The sequence below is a fragment of the Nyctibius grandis genome, chromosome 23 (genome assembly GCF_013368605.1).
Source record: "Nyctibius grandis isolate bNycGra1 chromosome 23, bNycGra1.pri, whole genome shotgun sequence".
Lineage (NCBI taxonomy): Eukaryota > Metazoa > Chordata > Aves > Nyctibiiformes > Nyctibiidae > Nyctibius > Nyctibius grandis.
The window spans coordinates 6,006,645-6,023,613 of record NC_090680.1 but is presented as its reverse complement, the minus strand read 5'-3'; the positions used below and the strand labels follow the sequence as shown (position 1 = coordinate 6,023,613).

General features: G+C 41.7%; 1 protein-coding gene across 1 annotated transcript in view; it reads right to left on the bottom strand.

Annotated features, from left to right (window-relative positions):
* Window positions 1–2,338: 2,338 nt before the first annotated feature.
* Window positions 2,339–16,969, bottom strand: part of DCBLD2 (discoidin, CUB and LCCL domain containing 2) — a 46,303-nt gene continuing 31,672 nt past the window's right edge. Inside the window, exons 8-15 of the mRNA XM_068417371.1 lie at window positions 16,239–16,454; window positions 14,982–15,106; window positions 9,129–9,276; window positions 8,571–8,741; window positions 8,050–8,143; window positions 7,613–7,662; window positions 6,629–6,766; window positions 2,339–5,526 (exon numbers count right to left, since the gene is read on the bottom strand). Of these exons, the coding sequence (XP_068273472.1) occupies window positions 5,084–5,526; window positions 6,629–6,766; window positions 7,613–7,662; window positions 8,050–8,143; window positions 8,571–8,741; window positions 9,129–9,276; window positions 14,982–15,106; window positions 16,239–16,454 (1,385 nt within the window). The 3' untranslated portion in view covers window positions 2,339–5,083. The remainder of the gene's footprint in view (window positions 5,527–6,628; window positions 6,767–7,612; window positions 7,663–8,049; window positions 8,144–8,570; window positions 8,742–9,128; window positions 9,277–14,981; window positions 15,107–16,238; window positions 16,455–16,969) is intronic.

Below are 16,969 nucleotides of genomic sequence, written 5' to 3'. Positions count from 1 at the left end.
AAAATTCAACTTTTTTTTCCCCTTTGTTTCAGAAAGACTCATGTACTAGAATAGTCCAATATGAAGGAGCCTTCCTGAGCAGAAGGAAGGGCATTCAGCCCATTGTCGCCAACAGCTGGTTTTGGAGAGCTAAAATCTTGTGACGCTGCAGCATGTTCAGGAGCAAGGCAGGCACTTAGAAAATAATGTAAGACTTTATAATAGTCTATAAATAATTTGTATGTATGGTGGCATTGTATTAGTGTGACACCTTACCTATAGACTTTCACTTTCACCTTCGATTGCACCCTGTTTTGGACTTTGTCTTGCTTCAAGCCACATACAAAGGTAAAAAAGCTAAAAGAATCACAGCATTTTTAATTTAATTTAAACTCAATTTAATTTTGAGTTTGGCTTTTAGGTGGACTCTGATTCTACTGTAATTTGACCATAGCGTTGGTTGTGTAGTCACTCTAGGTAAGTTCAGCGTGTAGACAGTACACTTAGAAGCTGTTCTAGTCTTCTGCCATTTAAATGTGAATGTAGGTAGGACTCTTTCTTCCCATTTCACGTGCAGTACCGTCATTACATGTGCAAAAAAAAAATAGTGGTTCTTTTCCTTTTGCAAGGCAGCAGAGACAGGTATAAACTTCTGGCTGTGCTGAAAACTGACACCAGTTTCAAGTTTTATATGCCTTTTTTTAGATCAGAATTTGATTACTGACCATGTGGTTTCATAGAAGTTATAGCTGTGCATTTCTCAAAGTTGAACTATGGTATATTTGATGACATTATCAATAATTGTTTTAAGACTTACCTAAAGAAAAGTTTGAACAGACAACTTCCAAAGCTGTCTGTCACTGGAATAGCACGTACAGTAACAATTCCTTAGTGCTCGTCTCCTCCCAGGTCAGCATCACCTATTTTAAGTGTGTGCATTTTATTTAAGTTTTAATGCCAAGAGCCATCTGAAGTGTCTAGTGGAGTGACAGGAGTTTCTTCCAACTTGCAAAGAGACACCTGTGCCCTCGCCGTAGAGGAGGAGAATGTTTACTGCAGCCATAACACCTTCTGTTTTCATCAGCATAAAACAGTGCAAATGCTGAACACTCACTCTAATGGATGAAGGGCAAATTTCATTCATTTACGTGGAAAGCTTTACTTTTTTCAGGAACTTTTCTTCCTAGAAATAATGTGCTATTTGGGTAGTGAACAGAATACTTGGCCTATTAATTTAAGCACTTCTTATGGTCTTTCGCTATTGCTCTATAGCATTTGTGGGAAATAAAAAAAAAAACAACAGTATGTCAGGAGACTTTTCTGCATGCTAACGTGTAAAAGCAGGGTGGTTTTTGGCTCCTGAAATGTTTTCAGAAATCTGGATGTTTTTACTTCAAGGGTTTTTTCCTTCCCTCCATCACCAAGCTGTGGAAAACCTTAAACGTGAAGCTGAGACAGCCCAAGCTGAAGGAGCAGTATTTCAGGTGAGTAGCATTTCATGCAAAGTGTATGATGCAGAGACAGATAAAGATGCAGAGACAGATAAAGCAATGGCAAGTGTTCTGCCTTACACAGAGGGCTGTCCCACTTGTAAACAGTCCCTCTAGAACACTGGTCAACTACGCAGCGATGCCTGCAGGCATGCTGGCATTCATTTTCTGAAGGCAAGTCTGCCTGTAATGTTACAAGGATGTTTATGAGCACAGGACAAAGCCACTTAGGATCCAATTTTAACCTTCTCCTTGCAAAAGAAGAGTAATTATGATTTCCTTATTTTAGGAACTGCAGTGCTAGAATTAATATAAAGAAGGGGAAAGCTTTGAACACAAAAGCAGCTTTTTCTGAGAAATCGGAAAATAGCCATGGTCTAGTTGAAGAATAAACTAGCAGCCCCTCTAGCAGTATAGAGGTGGTGTGCTGATTTGGGGCAGGGGGATTGTCTCTGTGTCCAAGCACTGGGCTATACTGGACCAGAGCCTGACTTTCTCCTTGCACTAACAGGGGTCAGCTGCCTCTGCTGAGCCTTCGCCTCTTGTCATGTGGGACTCCAGAGCCGGCACTCTGCCAGCAGCTCCAGGGAAGCTCCCTCCTGTAAATAGCACTTGCCCCTGCAGCAGACTGCAGCCATGAGCAGAGCTCTGGTGTCAGTTACTACTTCTAACGCTTGGTGAGATGGGGCAGGGACCACCCGTCCTTGTGGGTGGCTACTACACACACCTACTGCCAGGAACCAGGACAATGGCACTCTTGGAGGCGGGGCACACCGTACTACTCCAGGAGTTAACTCATAAATAACCCTTCATTTCCAAACTACAAATGAATTAGCTATAAGGTAGGTGTTAAATGCAAACATACTCAGTAAGATGTATGTACAATTTATTTAAAATACTTTTTAACATACATATAAAAACCCCTCACTATTTATACAGTCTAAGTTCTAGCAACATATACAAATACTGAGCAACTACAATACATGCTGAGGTAAGAACATACATTCTGGGAGAATACTCAAGCCAAACAAGATTGAAATACATTTTATATCCGTATGTCTTCACCTGAAAGAGGGATCCATTACATGTTCCTCTGCTTGTACTGTGCACAGGAGAACGCAAATCTATGTTTAACAGGTCGTAGCATACATTTTAAACCCAACCATTACATATTCAAACTTATCTTCCTAGCCCTAGCAGATAACATGTTCAAAGTTGAAAGCAGGGAGCAAAGCTTGAGACCAATTTCTTTCAGAAAAGGGACTTAAATTCTTAAAAACAACCATTCCAGTCAACAGCTCATGCTGCTCAGATAATGAAACTGCATTACAGTTGCTTAAAAAATAACCCTCTGTAGAGAAACTGTTTAATTCTTACATCATCTTAGCCTACAGTACATCCACAGTTCTACCATACCTGGCCTACGGTAAAAATTAAATTCAAGAGTGTTAATTTTACTGGCTTGAACACATCCATTTACTTTTATAGTAGATTAATTTTTCTAAGCCTGAACTGGTACAGCTTGAGAATGCAGAGGTTTCTTAACTTGGCTGGAATAAGTATGTCACATCTTGGTACAAATAAATAACCTCCCACCCCTTTCAAACAGAATCAGCCCAGATAATTTCAAAGTCAGGGCTGCTGCTGGGTAAGAACACTTACCTGTGTAAGCAAAACTACAAGGATTGCAGAGTAGCTTTATCAAGAGGAGAAGTTGCAGTAACATCAAAAATACAACTCTAGGCAGGAATTTCTTTTTCATGGATGGGTCTTGTATACCACCCTTACTTACATTCACATTTAAGCTTAGACACCCAGTTCTTAAAAATAATAATCATTCTCAATGAATGACAATGAGTGATCAAAAAATTGCAGAATTGGGCTTCAAGGTAGCACAGAGTATGTAAGAACATGTTCTAGATATTGAACAGGCCACAAGTCATTTTGGATTACCGAGTTCATGTGTAGCCCCTGTGCAAGCAAATTTTGAAGTGACCAGTTAGGATACGGTACTGAGATAAAGACATGGCGACAGCCCTCTTGAACACCATTTTAGTTTCGATTTGGCTGTTCTCCACCTGGTTTAAGGACTCTGGGCAACACACAAGGCTGATGTGAGTTACATCACAGAAACAAACAGTAACCACTGAAGTCCATAAAACTGGGCTAATGAGTAGGCAGGGGGTTCACGTGTATAAATTAATTCAGCACCCTCCCAGCAGTGCTGTTACAAAAAAAATAAAGCACTTTTATTGTGGGTTTTTTTCTACTACTTAGGTTAAAAAGCTGTGCTTTGTTTCTAACAAGAAAAAAAATGGCAAATATGACATCCAAATTGTTTTCTTCATTTCGTGATTACCTACCTAAAACTAGTCTACGTTATCTCAAATAGAAGACCGACTGCAATGTTTTCATAGTAAAGAACATTGGAACATTTAGAGGATACAAATTGCATTAAACACTTCTGACATGGACGCTCTTTGGAACAGCACTGGTTCTCTTGCAAAGGTTTTGGCATCTTTTATACTTCTAATACGAACAATCATAAGAAAAGCCCTAAGGCCAAAGTTTTTTAGTTGTGCTAAAACGTACCATATGTGCTAAATGTGTAACACAAAGTGTGCACCATTAGAGTATTTGTGTGCTTCCTCAAGCACTCACAAAAGTATATACATATCTATGTTTGTATACGCTCACATCTTGACACACACCGACAGATACTCCCGAGGGGGCAGGGTGGGGGGGACAAGGAGACCCCTTCTGAACTCCATCATCGAATGGCTGGATGCTTCTTGCACATGGACCATCAGGGGAGTCTGAATTCGAGGCAGACGCTATTCAGAGTAGCTTTCACTTAGTAGGGAAAAAAGTACAAGCAGTTGCCGTGTAGTCTATGCCTCCTGGATCCCTTTGGAAGGAACAAGACTGAGTGGCTTAGGGAGATGAGGCAGCAAACGGACTGTACAGACAGCAGATTCTTGTTTTGGCAGGCTAATAAAAATGGTGGGAACCTTCTGAGGAACACACAGATCATTACTCTTAATCCTATTAACAAAAGCTGAAAATAACATAATTTAGAATCAAAACTATTCTATGCCATGAAGTTTATGGGACTTTTGCCTTCAGTCCTGATAGTTTTTAAAGTCCAAAGTTATGCAGGCATTTGATAGGGCAAAATTAGTTTTAGAAACTATAGTGCTTACATAGAGATCTTAGGAGCTTTGGGGTTTGGTTTTTTTTTTTTCCCCCCAGAAATAGTACCATTAGCAAGAAATTACTGGCTTTCGTACTTTAAACTGTTTCTCCCAATTTACCATTCACATCTATGAATTACTGAAGCTAATCTTGAAGAGTTCTTCTCTCATGTCTGACAGACAATTGTACAGTAGTAATAAAAAAGTCCACGATTTTGCAGGAGACAAGCTGTAATTACATATACAGCTTAAGGAAAGGCAGAACTACTGGTTTCCCAGAGCTCCAATACCACATGTTTTGGTTCAACATTGTGTTATTTAAGACTAACAAATACCAAAACAATGCGATTAAAAAATGGAACTGTCAGCTTTATGGAACTGGCTTTTAAAAATAAGCCATCATTCTACCTTCCTCGTGAGCTAACTTAGTTCATCCTTACTCCCAGTGGAATGGGCCACGCTCTGTGGTACCTGGTACACCAATTCATCGGCGGCACCTGGCCCCAGCTGCCCCTTTGGTGTATCGTAGAGTGCCTGGGCTGATGACATGCTGTCTGTCCTAGATAAGAGTGTGTTGTGAGTTCCCACCAGTGGAGGACCTTGATTCCCTGCAGCTTTGAAGGTGGAAATGGAAGGAACGCCAAGAGGTGTGCTGGGATGGCTGGACATGTCCATGATGATTGGAGTTGCATATTCTGGTCCAGTTATAGGTAGTGGTTCAGCGTAAGCATGGTAAACTTCTTGTACAGGTGAATTGTAAGGGTCCAGATCAGCGTAACTTGCTTCTTTTCCTTCCTCTGGTTTAAAGGTTGATCTCTGATGCAGCGTGCCGACAATTCCCCCTACCAGGGGCTGAGCATACTCTGTGTTGTAAGCCCCAACAAAACAAAAGAAAAACACGCTTAATGGAATTTTTTTTACAGTGGCATCACATCAAATACAACCCGTCAGTAGCGTCACAGAAATTATTATCCTAGATCAAACCAGTGGTTCACCTCTACCAGTGCCAACTGCTTTGGGAAAAAAGTAATTTCTACCCAATAGTTAAAGCTATTGGGATATAGCCACAGCATCCTAATTTCTCAGATTTATACTTCTTCCCTTGTGGGCTGCAATTTCCCATGCTGCAAATCTGCCTCAAAACAAAGTTTTTGAAACTTTGTTCCCTGCAAAATTAGAATTAAATGAAATTACCCTGCCTGGCTTTGGATAAAAAGTAGTCCTTGGGGTGGAGGGTTTGTCCTCTGAGGGGGGGGGAAGCCTGCATGTGATCAGCTGAGAAATCTGAGTTACAAAAGCTGGAAGTGAGAAACCTGGCTAGCTGGGTAAAAACAGACAGGCAGCCAAAAAGAGAAAAGTAATGCTGCCTGCTGTGAAGCTGTAACTCCTGCCCATCTCTGTATTTCTGCCATCAGCATGGCAGCACAGAACCAAAGGCACAGTCCGTCAGTCATCCTCCTCTAATGACTGCTTCACCAAGGAAATGGCATATGCCCTTATCAGTAATTCCTCCTTTTCTAGATCAAAAGAATGATGTAATCCATAGAGTCAGTGTAGGGAACCAAGTGCCACATTTCAGATTTGTGCACAAAGATAATGGGGTGAAACTATTGTCAGTGCATGAAAACATAACCAAAAAAAAATCCCTCAACCCTTTATGGGGTTTAAGAACAAGTACAAGCAAAGAAACTTCCAGTTACTGCATTAACTTGGGAAACTGTCTGTCCACAGCACATCCAATCAATTAATACATACTTTTATGATATTCCAAGAACAGATTTGAAAAAAACCTGCATTTTAAGAAATGCACTTACCAGCCAAACTATTCATTTCTCCTCTGTTCCCCAAAACAAACAGGACATAATTAAATGTAGCCGAACTCCTAACAAACATTTTTTGGCATGTCATATATATATATATATAAAATATATATAAAACATGGCCCACAGAAACAGTAAAGTGTACCTGCAGACTCTGTTTGCAGCATTGTTGGGACTTCTCTTGGTCTTAGGTGACTAATTTCACTGCTGCTGTAGCGTACGGGAGTTTCTTCATGTTCCACTGATTTGGTCGGGAGAAACTGCTTCATTCCTTTCCACCATCCTTCACATGGATTTTAAAAAAAAACACCCAAGACTGCATATCTACTGTGTTTTAAGCTACTAAAATATCTTTACACCACAGCTTATATTTTGTAGTAGCAGGTAAACAAAATTATTTGCATGACCCTAAGGTTACAAGATACTTTAACGTTCTCTGGCAGACTGAAGAGTCAGCAGTGACAACGTTACTCTGACCCAATCAACTCATAAAATACAACACAGAAAATACTAAAAAGTCAGCCACGCTTCCAATTTGTAAATCAAAAATATTTACATAAAATTTTAGACAATCATCTCAGTTATAAGCTCAGAGTACATTTAATTAACATGGTTTCTGGCTGTTAACATCATGTTTCTAACTCACATTGTTGAAAAAGGTTGATCAGTGAATATTTGCAAAAAACCTGAACAAACAATCCCACGTGCTTACTAGGGCAGTGAAGACAGACAAAACTTGACAGACCTTATACACCAAGATGAAAGATTTTTTCCAGGACAAAAAAAACCTGAAGCCAATATGTGATTATCAAATGTATAAAGATATTCCTCATAGATGATTTTTCCCCTCGTGTTGTATAATTAAGAGATTCTATACTTTGTTTACCAAAAAAAAAAAAAAATCTGAAGCTCTAAGCTCTAATAGGAGACGAGGCATTTTCTGTTTCTGAAAAAAATTCAGAGAATGAAGCAGTTTAGTCTGTCGAGAAAAGAAATTCAGTGTTCACTGTGCCTACATCAGTTAGCATTAGAGAGGCTTCTGCTAGTGGAAATTGTCTCTGACTGTGATCTGAAATAAGCATCAATCCAAAAATGCCAAGTAAAGGATTTCATAAAACCATTTTGTTACCTGCACGATCCCAGTAAGGTAGATCATAAGTGCCCTCAGTTTTTTTCTTGCTGTGAAAAAATTAAAAAGAGGGTATTTTAGTTAGTCTGCTTAGCAGGAGATGCATTAATTAATGCTCAGCAACTGTCACCTTGGCTGTAACTGGTCCTCAAATTTAACGTATCAGCACCAGTAACCTGGCTTGCCATCACCAGACTGCTGCTACTAGAGAAACCAGTTTTCAGTAAAAGCACTTCTAACAAAAATAGTTACAAAAAGCCATTTTCACTGTCCTCGCTATTCAAGTGAACACTTTCTCACAGAGAATACAATTCTGAAAAAAAAGAATCCTTCCACAAGTGTGGACCATGTAGTTCCCACAGCGATACATGCAGCATTTCATTCCCACACACCAGGCTAGCATTCATTAAAGCACTTTCATTAATCTGTTCATTTACCGGTTTCTCCAATGCCACGCACAAACTAAGATAAGAATCAGAGTAGTGAAGACCATCACCAGCACTGGAACCAGAACTGCTGCCAATGCCACATCTGAAAGCCATTAAATTAAGTGGTGTCAGACAGAAGAGATGCTCATAAATCAGTTTTTAATTTGAAAATTACTTGGGTAAAGCACAGTTTTTATGTAGAGCGTCTATCACAGCAGATCCCCCTAAGCTACCCTGCTGGATTAAAAGTTGAACTCAGTTTGAACAAGTTTTGAAAGCTGGAATATATATATATATATATATATATATATATATGATTTGGAAGACTGGTTTTGTTTTTGCATGCAGTATGCAACTGTGTATTTTTAATCTCATATATGTATTTAATAACTGGTAAATATTAGAAAAAAATTCATAATTTACTATAATACATTAAGTGCTGAGGAAATCTAAATTCAGAAAGCACACTTCATATATGACAAAGAACTGTAGGGAGTTCCCAAACACTTCTACTGCTTAACTGTGGATACCTTTGGTTACACTTGGAGTCACTGTGGTGTTTTTTATTTCAGGTGTGAATGTTGTTTTATCTGTCTGCAATGAGGTCTTCACTGAATGAATGAAGTCATCACTGAAGTCATCGTTCTTGTCGTCATTCTTGTTCTGAGGTGGGGGTGGCATGGTGATTTTAGGAGCACGGCCTTTAGAAGAGAAGAATTTGTAAAAATAAACTTTTTTGAAGTGCTAGTTTTCCATGTTTCCTTCTCAGGAGAAGACAGCTGGAACAATTTGCTCTAAAGCTTTTGTTCATGTTTTATAATGAGGAAAAAACCCCCATGAATCAGTGACATGGAAGCAAGTGACTGGTGTCTTTGGAAATACTTTCTAAATTACCTTGTTTATGTGTAAACTAGGTGTTTTCCAGGTTAAGTGTAATAACTTTGGAAGAAATTCAGACGTATCAGTTACAGAAGGATTATGCAGCTAAGAAGTACTTTGTTCTCATTGAAAATATACCCACAACATAATCTTTGCCAAATTATTCCACTGCTTGTCTTGCACAGTTGAAAGGTTTTCAGTTGCCTTACCTATACTAAACTGACATCCTAGCAATTCTACTTTCATTGCAATTTTCTGGTGCCATTTTAAGGGGTTAATCCTAAAAAAGCGTGCAATAATAGGCGGAATGAAATTATTGCGAACTTCCTGGTACAATTCAGTGTTCCCTTGAAATATCTAGAAAAGAAAAAAAAAAAGACAAACATTATGTTATACAAATGCAATAGCAACTAAGTAACTACAACCAATTTTGATGTTTTATTTAGGAAAAATAAGCAGTGCAGAATCCTGAAAATTCACCCCAGAACTGCCTGCACATCTCCACTCACTGGGCCCTACTAAATACATAACTAAATAAAATAAAGGTATGTGTACATGTATGCATGCAACTACTTACTTCAGAATAAAGGTACCATGTAATATTCTGCTGATGCTCCCCAGGCAACGCCTGCTGTTAAAGACATCTCACATGTTCATGGCACTGAACAATCCTAACTCCGTCCTTTTTGGTATTTTGCCTTTGCTCTTTGATTATATCTAGAAAGCAGGAATTAGGTGGTACCTTCCCACAGCCTAATAAATAGTTCAAGCATAGTCTGTCCCACAAATGGCTGTGGCATTTATTAGAAGGCATTAAGAGACACAGTCAAGCCTGTAATCACACTGTCCTCTGGTGGTTGCTGCCTACAAGGGCGGAACCACCAGCAAAATAAAAGGATTCAGGTTCAGGTGAGCGCTCGCTCTTTGGAGTCTCATACAGAGCCGTGCGGTTCTGGAAGAGAAGGGCGCAGACTTTGCATAAAGGATGAGCTAAAGCCAGCCCTTCACTGCTGGTCCTTGCACATGAAGAACTCATCAAAACTTGACAATACAGAACAGGTTCATCTGACTGACATTTAACAGGAGTAAGCAGATGGCCACTGTATGATGCAATGTAAGCACAATGACACACAGCAACTACAGGTTCTGCACTGAGCTGCTTAAAACAATATTTTTCTGACTTACGAGGAAGGGCTGAGGGAGCTGGGGGTGTTTAGCCTGGAGAAGAGGAGGCTCAGAGGTGACCTTAGTGCAGTCTACAACTACCTGAAGGGAGGTTGGAGTGAAGTGGGAGTCGGCCTCTTCTCCCAGGCAACTAGCGACAGGACAAGAGGACACAGCCTCAAGCTTCGCCAGGGAAGGTTCAGGTTGGACATTAGGAAGATCTTCTTCTCAGCAAGGGTCATTAGCCATTGGAAGGGGCTGCCCAGGGAGGTGGTGGAGTCACCATCTCTGGAGGTGTTTAAGAAAAGCCTGGACATGGCACTTAGTGCCCTGGTCTAGTTGACAGGGTGGTGTCAGGGCAATGGTTGGACTCGATGATCCCAGAGGGCTCTTCCAACCTGGTTGATTCTGTGATTCTGTGTTATGATAGTAACTTAACTTTTCCTGCAGCTCAATATTTTTTGTTCATTTAATTTTTTGCACAAAAAAAAAAAAAAAATGCTTCAGAGCTCAAAACAGTGCAAGTTTTTTGATAAGAAATCACTTTCACATTCCATCTATTATCAGACTCCATTGGCCTCTGTGCTGTCAAAGAAAACTCATCCAACACTGCAACTTTGATTTGTCACTTTTCCCCAATTCAAGCATTTTTTTTCAAATACAAAAATTTTAAAAAAGCTTTTCTTGAGTCCTGACAGATCTCTAGAAGCTATTTGCAACGAGGAGTACAGGAAGGCCTTGGAAAAGCTTCTAGTCTCCTGAACAACGTTAAGAATTCCAAACATCTTTCGAAAAAAAAAGGGAATAGGACCTCCTGGTTGGTCTGCTGTCAATTCTGTAGGGCTCCAAGGGAGAAGCCTGCATTCAACGCATCCAAAAGCAAAGCTGTATCAAGCAAGATGATGCCAGATGGAGGAAAAAAACCTGCTATTTTGAAGCCTGAGAGATAAACCTTACTGAACCCTTTTTGCTGTCATGTCACTACAGCTGGCACTTCCCGCATGTGTATGGTTCTCCGTGCATTGTACCCAATGATACAAAGAGTGCAAAGAAAGTTCTGTTGCCATAATTTCAAGCTCCACAATTTGTTTCCTTTCATGAACTTGCAAGAAAAACCATATGCTCAAATTAGAAGGCAACGGGTGCCTTTCTAAGGCAGCTTTTCTAAGGAAACGTTTGCTAAGGAAATAATGAAACTACACGTGAAGCCTCAATCTAGGCAGCTCACTAGCTGAGATTGTATTTTATGGCCAGAGGAGGGCACTCAAAAACTAGCAAAAGATGCTGGAGGTTTTAGGTTGGGTTTTTTTTTTTCTCCACTTGACTACTTCATACTAACAGTCTGTTACCAAGGTCATGGACCAGCCCTGACAGTAAAGTTTCCTCCTTTCAGGAAAGTTTCCTACTGTGATTATGTTCAGTGTTCAAAAACCTCTTAATTTAACAAACAAGATACTTCAACCTTTCACTTCATCAACGGGATGCTACATCCTATCTTAACATTCTTAACCCATAATAAACAGAAGAAAACCAAATACAGCTGAAGAGTTACCATTCTTAAGACCAATTTCTAAAAAGTTACTGGGTTGCTAGTTACTATTACATGTATGTCCCCAGGCCTATGGAAGTAGGGTAAATTACATCCAAGAATTTTAAGACAAAGAAGGAAACTGTGGCTGAGTTGAAGGAAACAGTTAGAAAGCGGCACAGTATTAGAGGAGACGAGGCAGAGATAGATAGGTGGTATCAGCACCATGCCCCCTTAGAAGACACCACTAAGAAAGAGGCTCCTTGGACCCTGGTGACCCGCAAAAAGCAAGACTCCGCCTCAGTCTCCACCCTCCAGTATCACAACCAAAAACAGATATGAAGCTTTAACAGCTATAGATGCCCACGAGCAAGATCCACAAGGTGAAACACGACCAGCAGCAGAGTGGATACCGTAAAAAGAAACGACGAGTGCTCGTGGTGGGTAACTCTCTGTTGAGGGGCATCTGCCGACCTGACAGAGAATCACGAGAGGTGTGCTGCCTTCCAGGCACTAAGGTGCGAGATATTACTGAGAGGGTGCCACAAGTTGTTATGAGATCGGACTACTATCCTCTGCTTCTCTTTCATGTGGGCATGAATGACACCACAAGCCAGAACCTGGGTAGGATCAAGGAAGACTACAAAGCCCTGGGGGTGCAAGTGAAGAATATTGGTGCCCAAGTTATCTTCTCCTCCATTTTACCTATCAGAGGAAAGGGGGCAACCATAAATAGACGTATAATGGAAATCACCTCTTGGCTTCGTGGTTGGTGCTGTCGTGAGGGTTTTGGCTTTTATGACAAGGGACACTCTTTGACAACTGTAACCTGTTAGGGAGGGATGGAATCCACCTGTCTAGAAGAGGCAAGGGAATCTTTGGCAGCAGGCTGGCCAACTTGGTGAGGTGGGCTTTAAACTGAAGGACTTGGGGGGTGGGGTCCAGAGCGGTAATGCTCATGCCATTGCCTCTGTTGGGGAATAAGCCAGGCCAATCAGAGCAGAGAGAAAGGCTCCTTAGCTGCCTCCCAAGATAGGAACTAACCCCAACTTGTCACCTCCCTGCATACTCTGACAACCTTCCTGTATTCCTCCCAAGTAGCCTGTCCCTTTTTCCACATTCCATAGACTTTCTTCTTCCATTTCAGTTTTGTCAGAAGCTCTTTGCTCATCCATGCAGGTCTCCTGCCCCCTTTGCTTGATTTCTTACTCATAGGGATGCACCAATCTTGAGCTTGGAGGAAGTGATGTTTGAATATTGACCAGCTCTCATGGACCCCCCTTGCCCTCTAGAGCCCTAACCCATGGGATACCCCCAAGGACGTCCTTGAAGAGGCCAAAGTCAGCTCTCCTGAAGTCCAGGGTTGGAATCCTACTTATTGCCCTGCTTCCTCCACACAGAATCCTGAACTCCACCATCTCGTGGTCGCTACAACCCAGGCTACCCCCAACTTTCACATCTCCAACCAGACCTTCGTTATTTGTTAACACAAGGTCTAGCAGAGCACCTCTCCGCGTTGGCTCCTCCACCACCTGTGTCAAAAAGTTATCGTCAGCACTCTGTAGGAACCTCCTGGACTGTGGGTGCCTAGCTCTCCTTGTCTTTCCAGCAGATATCGGGGTGACTGAAGTCCCCCATGAGAACCAGGGCCTGCGATCTGATCAGCAGTGCTCAGTCTAGTTGGAAGGCCTGTGGCTAGCGGTGTTCCCCAGGGGTCAGTACTGGGTCCAGTCTTGGTTAACTTATATCCATCAATGACCTGGATGAAGGGACAGAGTGTACACTCAGCAAATTTGCTGATGACACAAAACTGGGAGGGGTGGCCGATACAGCAGAAGGCTGTGCTGCCATTCAGTGAGACCTGGACAGGCTGGAGTTGGGTGGAGAGGAACCTAATGTGGTTCAACAAAGGCAAGTGTAGGGTCCTGCACCTGGGGAAGAATAACCCCATGCATCGGTACAGGTTGGGGGCTGATCTACTGGAGAGCAGCTCTGCAGAGAAGGACCTGGGTGTTCTGGTGGACAAGAAGTTCGCCATGAGCCAGCAATGTGCCCTTGTGGCCAGGAAGGCCTATGGTATCCTGGGGTGCATTAGGAAGAGTGTGGACAGCAGGTCAAGGGAGGTTATCCTGCCCCTCTACTCTGCCCTAGTGAGACCACATCTGGAGTCCTGTGTCCAGTTCTGGGCTCCCCAGTTCAAGAAAGACAAGGAACTACTGGAGAGAGTCCAGCAGAGGGCTACAAAGATGATTAGAGGACTGGAGCATCTCTCTTATGAGGAAAGGCTGAGAGAGGTGAGTCTGTTCAGCTTGGAGAAGAGAAGACTGAGAGGGGATCTTACCAATACTTACAAATACCTTAGGGGTGGGTGTCAAGAGGATGGGGCCAGACTCTTCTCAGTGGTGCCCAGCGACAGGACAAGGGGCAACGGGCACAAACTGAAACATGGGAAGTTCCATCTGAATATGAGGAGGAACTTCTTTACTTTGAGGGTGACAGAGCACTGGAACAGGCTGTCCAGGGAGGGGGGGAGTCTCCTTCTCTGGAGATACTCAAAACCCGCCTGGACACGACCCTGTGCAACGTGCTCTGGGTGACCCTGCTTTGGCAGGGGGTTGAAGTAGATGATCTCCAGAGGTCCCTTCCAACCCTTAACCATTCTGTGATTCTGTGAAATTCTAATTCCAGTCAGGTTACCCAGAATCCTCTCATTTGTTTAAGAAAATCTGATCTGAACCACTGGGAAGACCACGTAGGACAATCATCTTCTCATTTTTACTGTCTATTAAATACCACGAAACTGTAAACACAGGGAAAATAAAATTATCTTGCCATTAACGTTAGGTAATTTTTCTGTGTGGCAAAGCATTTGCAATCTGAAAGTACCATTTCATTTTTTACAACTCCCCTCTGCAAGGGCTCCTCTATTATACAAGAAACTTATCAGTATTTTGTCAAAAAGTAAGACTGACAGTAACATTACAAAAGATGGAAAATTATACAACCCCTAACATTTATTCTGTAACTACAAGAGGATAAGAAAGTAAAACTTAATTTTGAAACATGCATCCAACGTATTTTGAAAGGAATCTGATTATTCTTACAGGGACGCAGTAGCAGACAGCCTACCGCCGGCAAGAGAAGTTCCTTGTATAGAATATTCCCACCCCCAAATAGTAATAAAAAAAATCTCTGAATTTCATAACTGGTCAAATCCTTACGTATTTTCTTCTGCATAGATGCTGTTTATGATTCAAAATTACACTGAAAAGGGAAGTTATTTAGTATTTCCTCACTGTACCAAAATTAGTCATATTTACACTTGTGAAATCTCCACAGAACATACCTAACAGGTGTGTGGTATTTTTACCTTATCTTTATCCGTGCCAGGATCTCTGTATACTGTCCATTTCTGTGCGTCATCACTGTATAAAATTCTGTAGGCTGAGACATAATAGTAGTACTCTGCTAAGGTGGATCCAGTAGTTATAATACCTGTGGAAATGAAGGTGCCCAGTCAGACGAAAAAACTGGTACCAGTTTGTAGAAATTAGTAGATCAGCTTTTGAATCCAGAGTTATGTAGGTGGAATCTCCACTGGTCCAGTTACATCGCAGAAATTTTATCCAAGGTGCTCGGGTCTGAAACTTCTACAGGGACTGAAACTTAATCAGCATTTTACTGACTTTCATATTTTTTATTAACAACAGCAAATCACCTCTGAACAATTAAATCAAAACAGAAAACACTAACGTCAGCACAGAAGATACAACAGCTGCACTGCCACTACCTGAGGCTACCCCTGAGGTTAATTCCAAAATGCAAATGCCTCGGTGCTTCACTGCTCCGCACGGGCCACACTGTGATCAAGAGGTAACCATGAGCTCGCTCGCTCGCTCAGCTCCCCAAATGGGAAGCAAACCATCCAGAGTGGATTGGGAAATAGCCCCTCCAGCTGTCTCTCCAGATAAACAGAGCTACTAAAACCATGACGGATGGTCCATCACCCTGTCTCTGTGAAGGGGCAGAGCCTAACCCAGACTCTGGCTCCATCAGGCTGCACCGTTTGGTTCATTTGCTGAGGGAGAGCACAACAGACTGCTGAAGGGCCCACCATCCCCAGTTCTCAGCCCAAGTTCCCCTTCAGGTAAGAAGGTGAAGGGGAGGCTGCCAGCTGGTTTACTCTGCTGCTTATCATCTCACATGGCACTGCAACTGTTCCTGTCTCCACTGTTGGATTCACTACGGCCATGATGGGCAGTAGGGAACACCTAGAAACAGAAGTCAGTACACCTGCATCAGAGGTACCAGTGGACTGACCTGACTGGGTATGGCTTTGCACCTCCAAGGAAACAATCAGCAGGAAAAGGGAAGCATCAAGGATCCAATAAAACCACATGAAACACTTCAACAAATTCTGAAGGAAGATGTGTTTTCTACCATGAAACTCCACCTGTTCAACTCTAACTCCAGGCTCCTCCGTATATTAGCTAAGACATGGAACCAACTTTGCGGTAATGGTCATTAAATGTCACCTGGACTTCATCTAAGACCAAACACTAGAAAAAAGGATGCCAGTAACCCAATTTTTTGAATGCTCCTTAAAAGCCACACCAGATTCACTTACCTGTTATTCTCTTTTCTTTATTCAAGTCAATCTGCAACCACTGATGTTCATCACTGATAAAAGCAGCCCAAGGAGGACCAACTCTTTTTAGTCTGGCATTTTCAGGTTTCCAAATGTTCACTTGTCCTGTTTGGTCAGACCATTCAAGAATAGATGATGCCGTGATGTGGGAATCAGGGATTACCCCAGACTCCATCCCCAGTGTCCCATAGCAACCTGAGCAACAGAAAAGGTGAGGATTCAAAATGAAAATTCAAGTCACACAATGATTTCACCTGCTTGGAGTTTAGGACTCTACATGCAAATATTAAACTGCCATCTAAATTTATTCCATAACAACACTACCAACAAAACACACTGTCTTCTGCTTTCTAAAAGTGACACTGGAACCAAACCTATGGTCTTGAGTATTACATGATTTAGGCCTGCTCAAGAGTAATGTGGATATTCTCTCAACCACCACCCACAGAGAGCACTAGAAGAGAAGCTTTGGGGGAGCTGTCATGGTTTAATAGTATGTATGGCTGATGCAGGAATGGGAAACAGACACTTGATCATTCATTTCTTTTTTGTGTCTATGTAAGGTCTTGGTTTTTAAACCCTCCTCAGTACCACAATGGAAATTCAAACAATACACCAAAGAATGTAGGAAGCCATATTACAATCCTGGCCTTGAGCTCAAACACATTCTTTAAATAAGTTGTATTTTTTTGTCACCATTCTTACTAGAA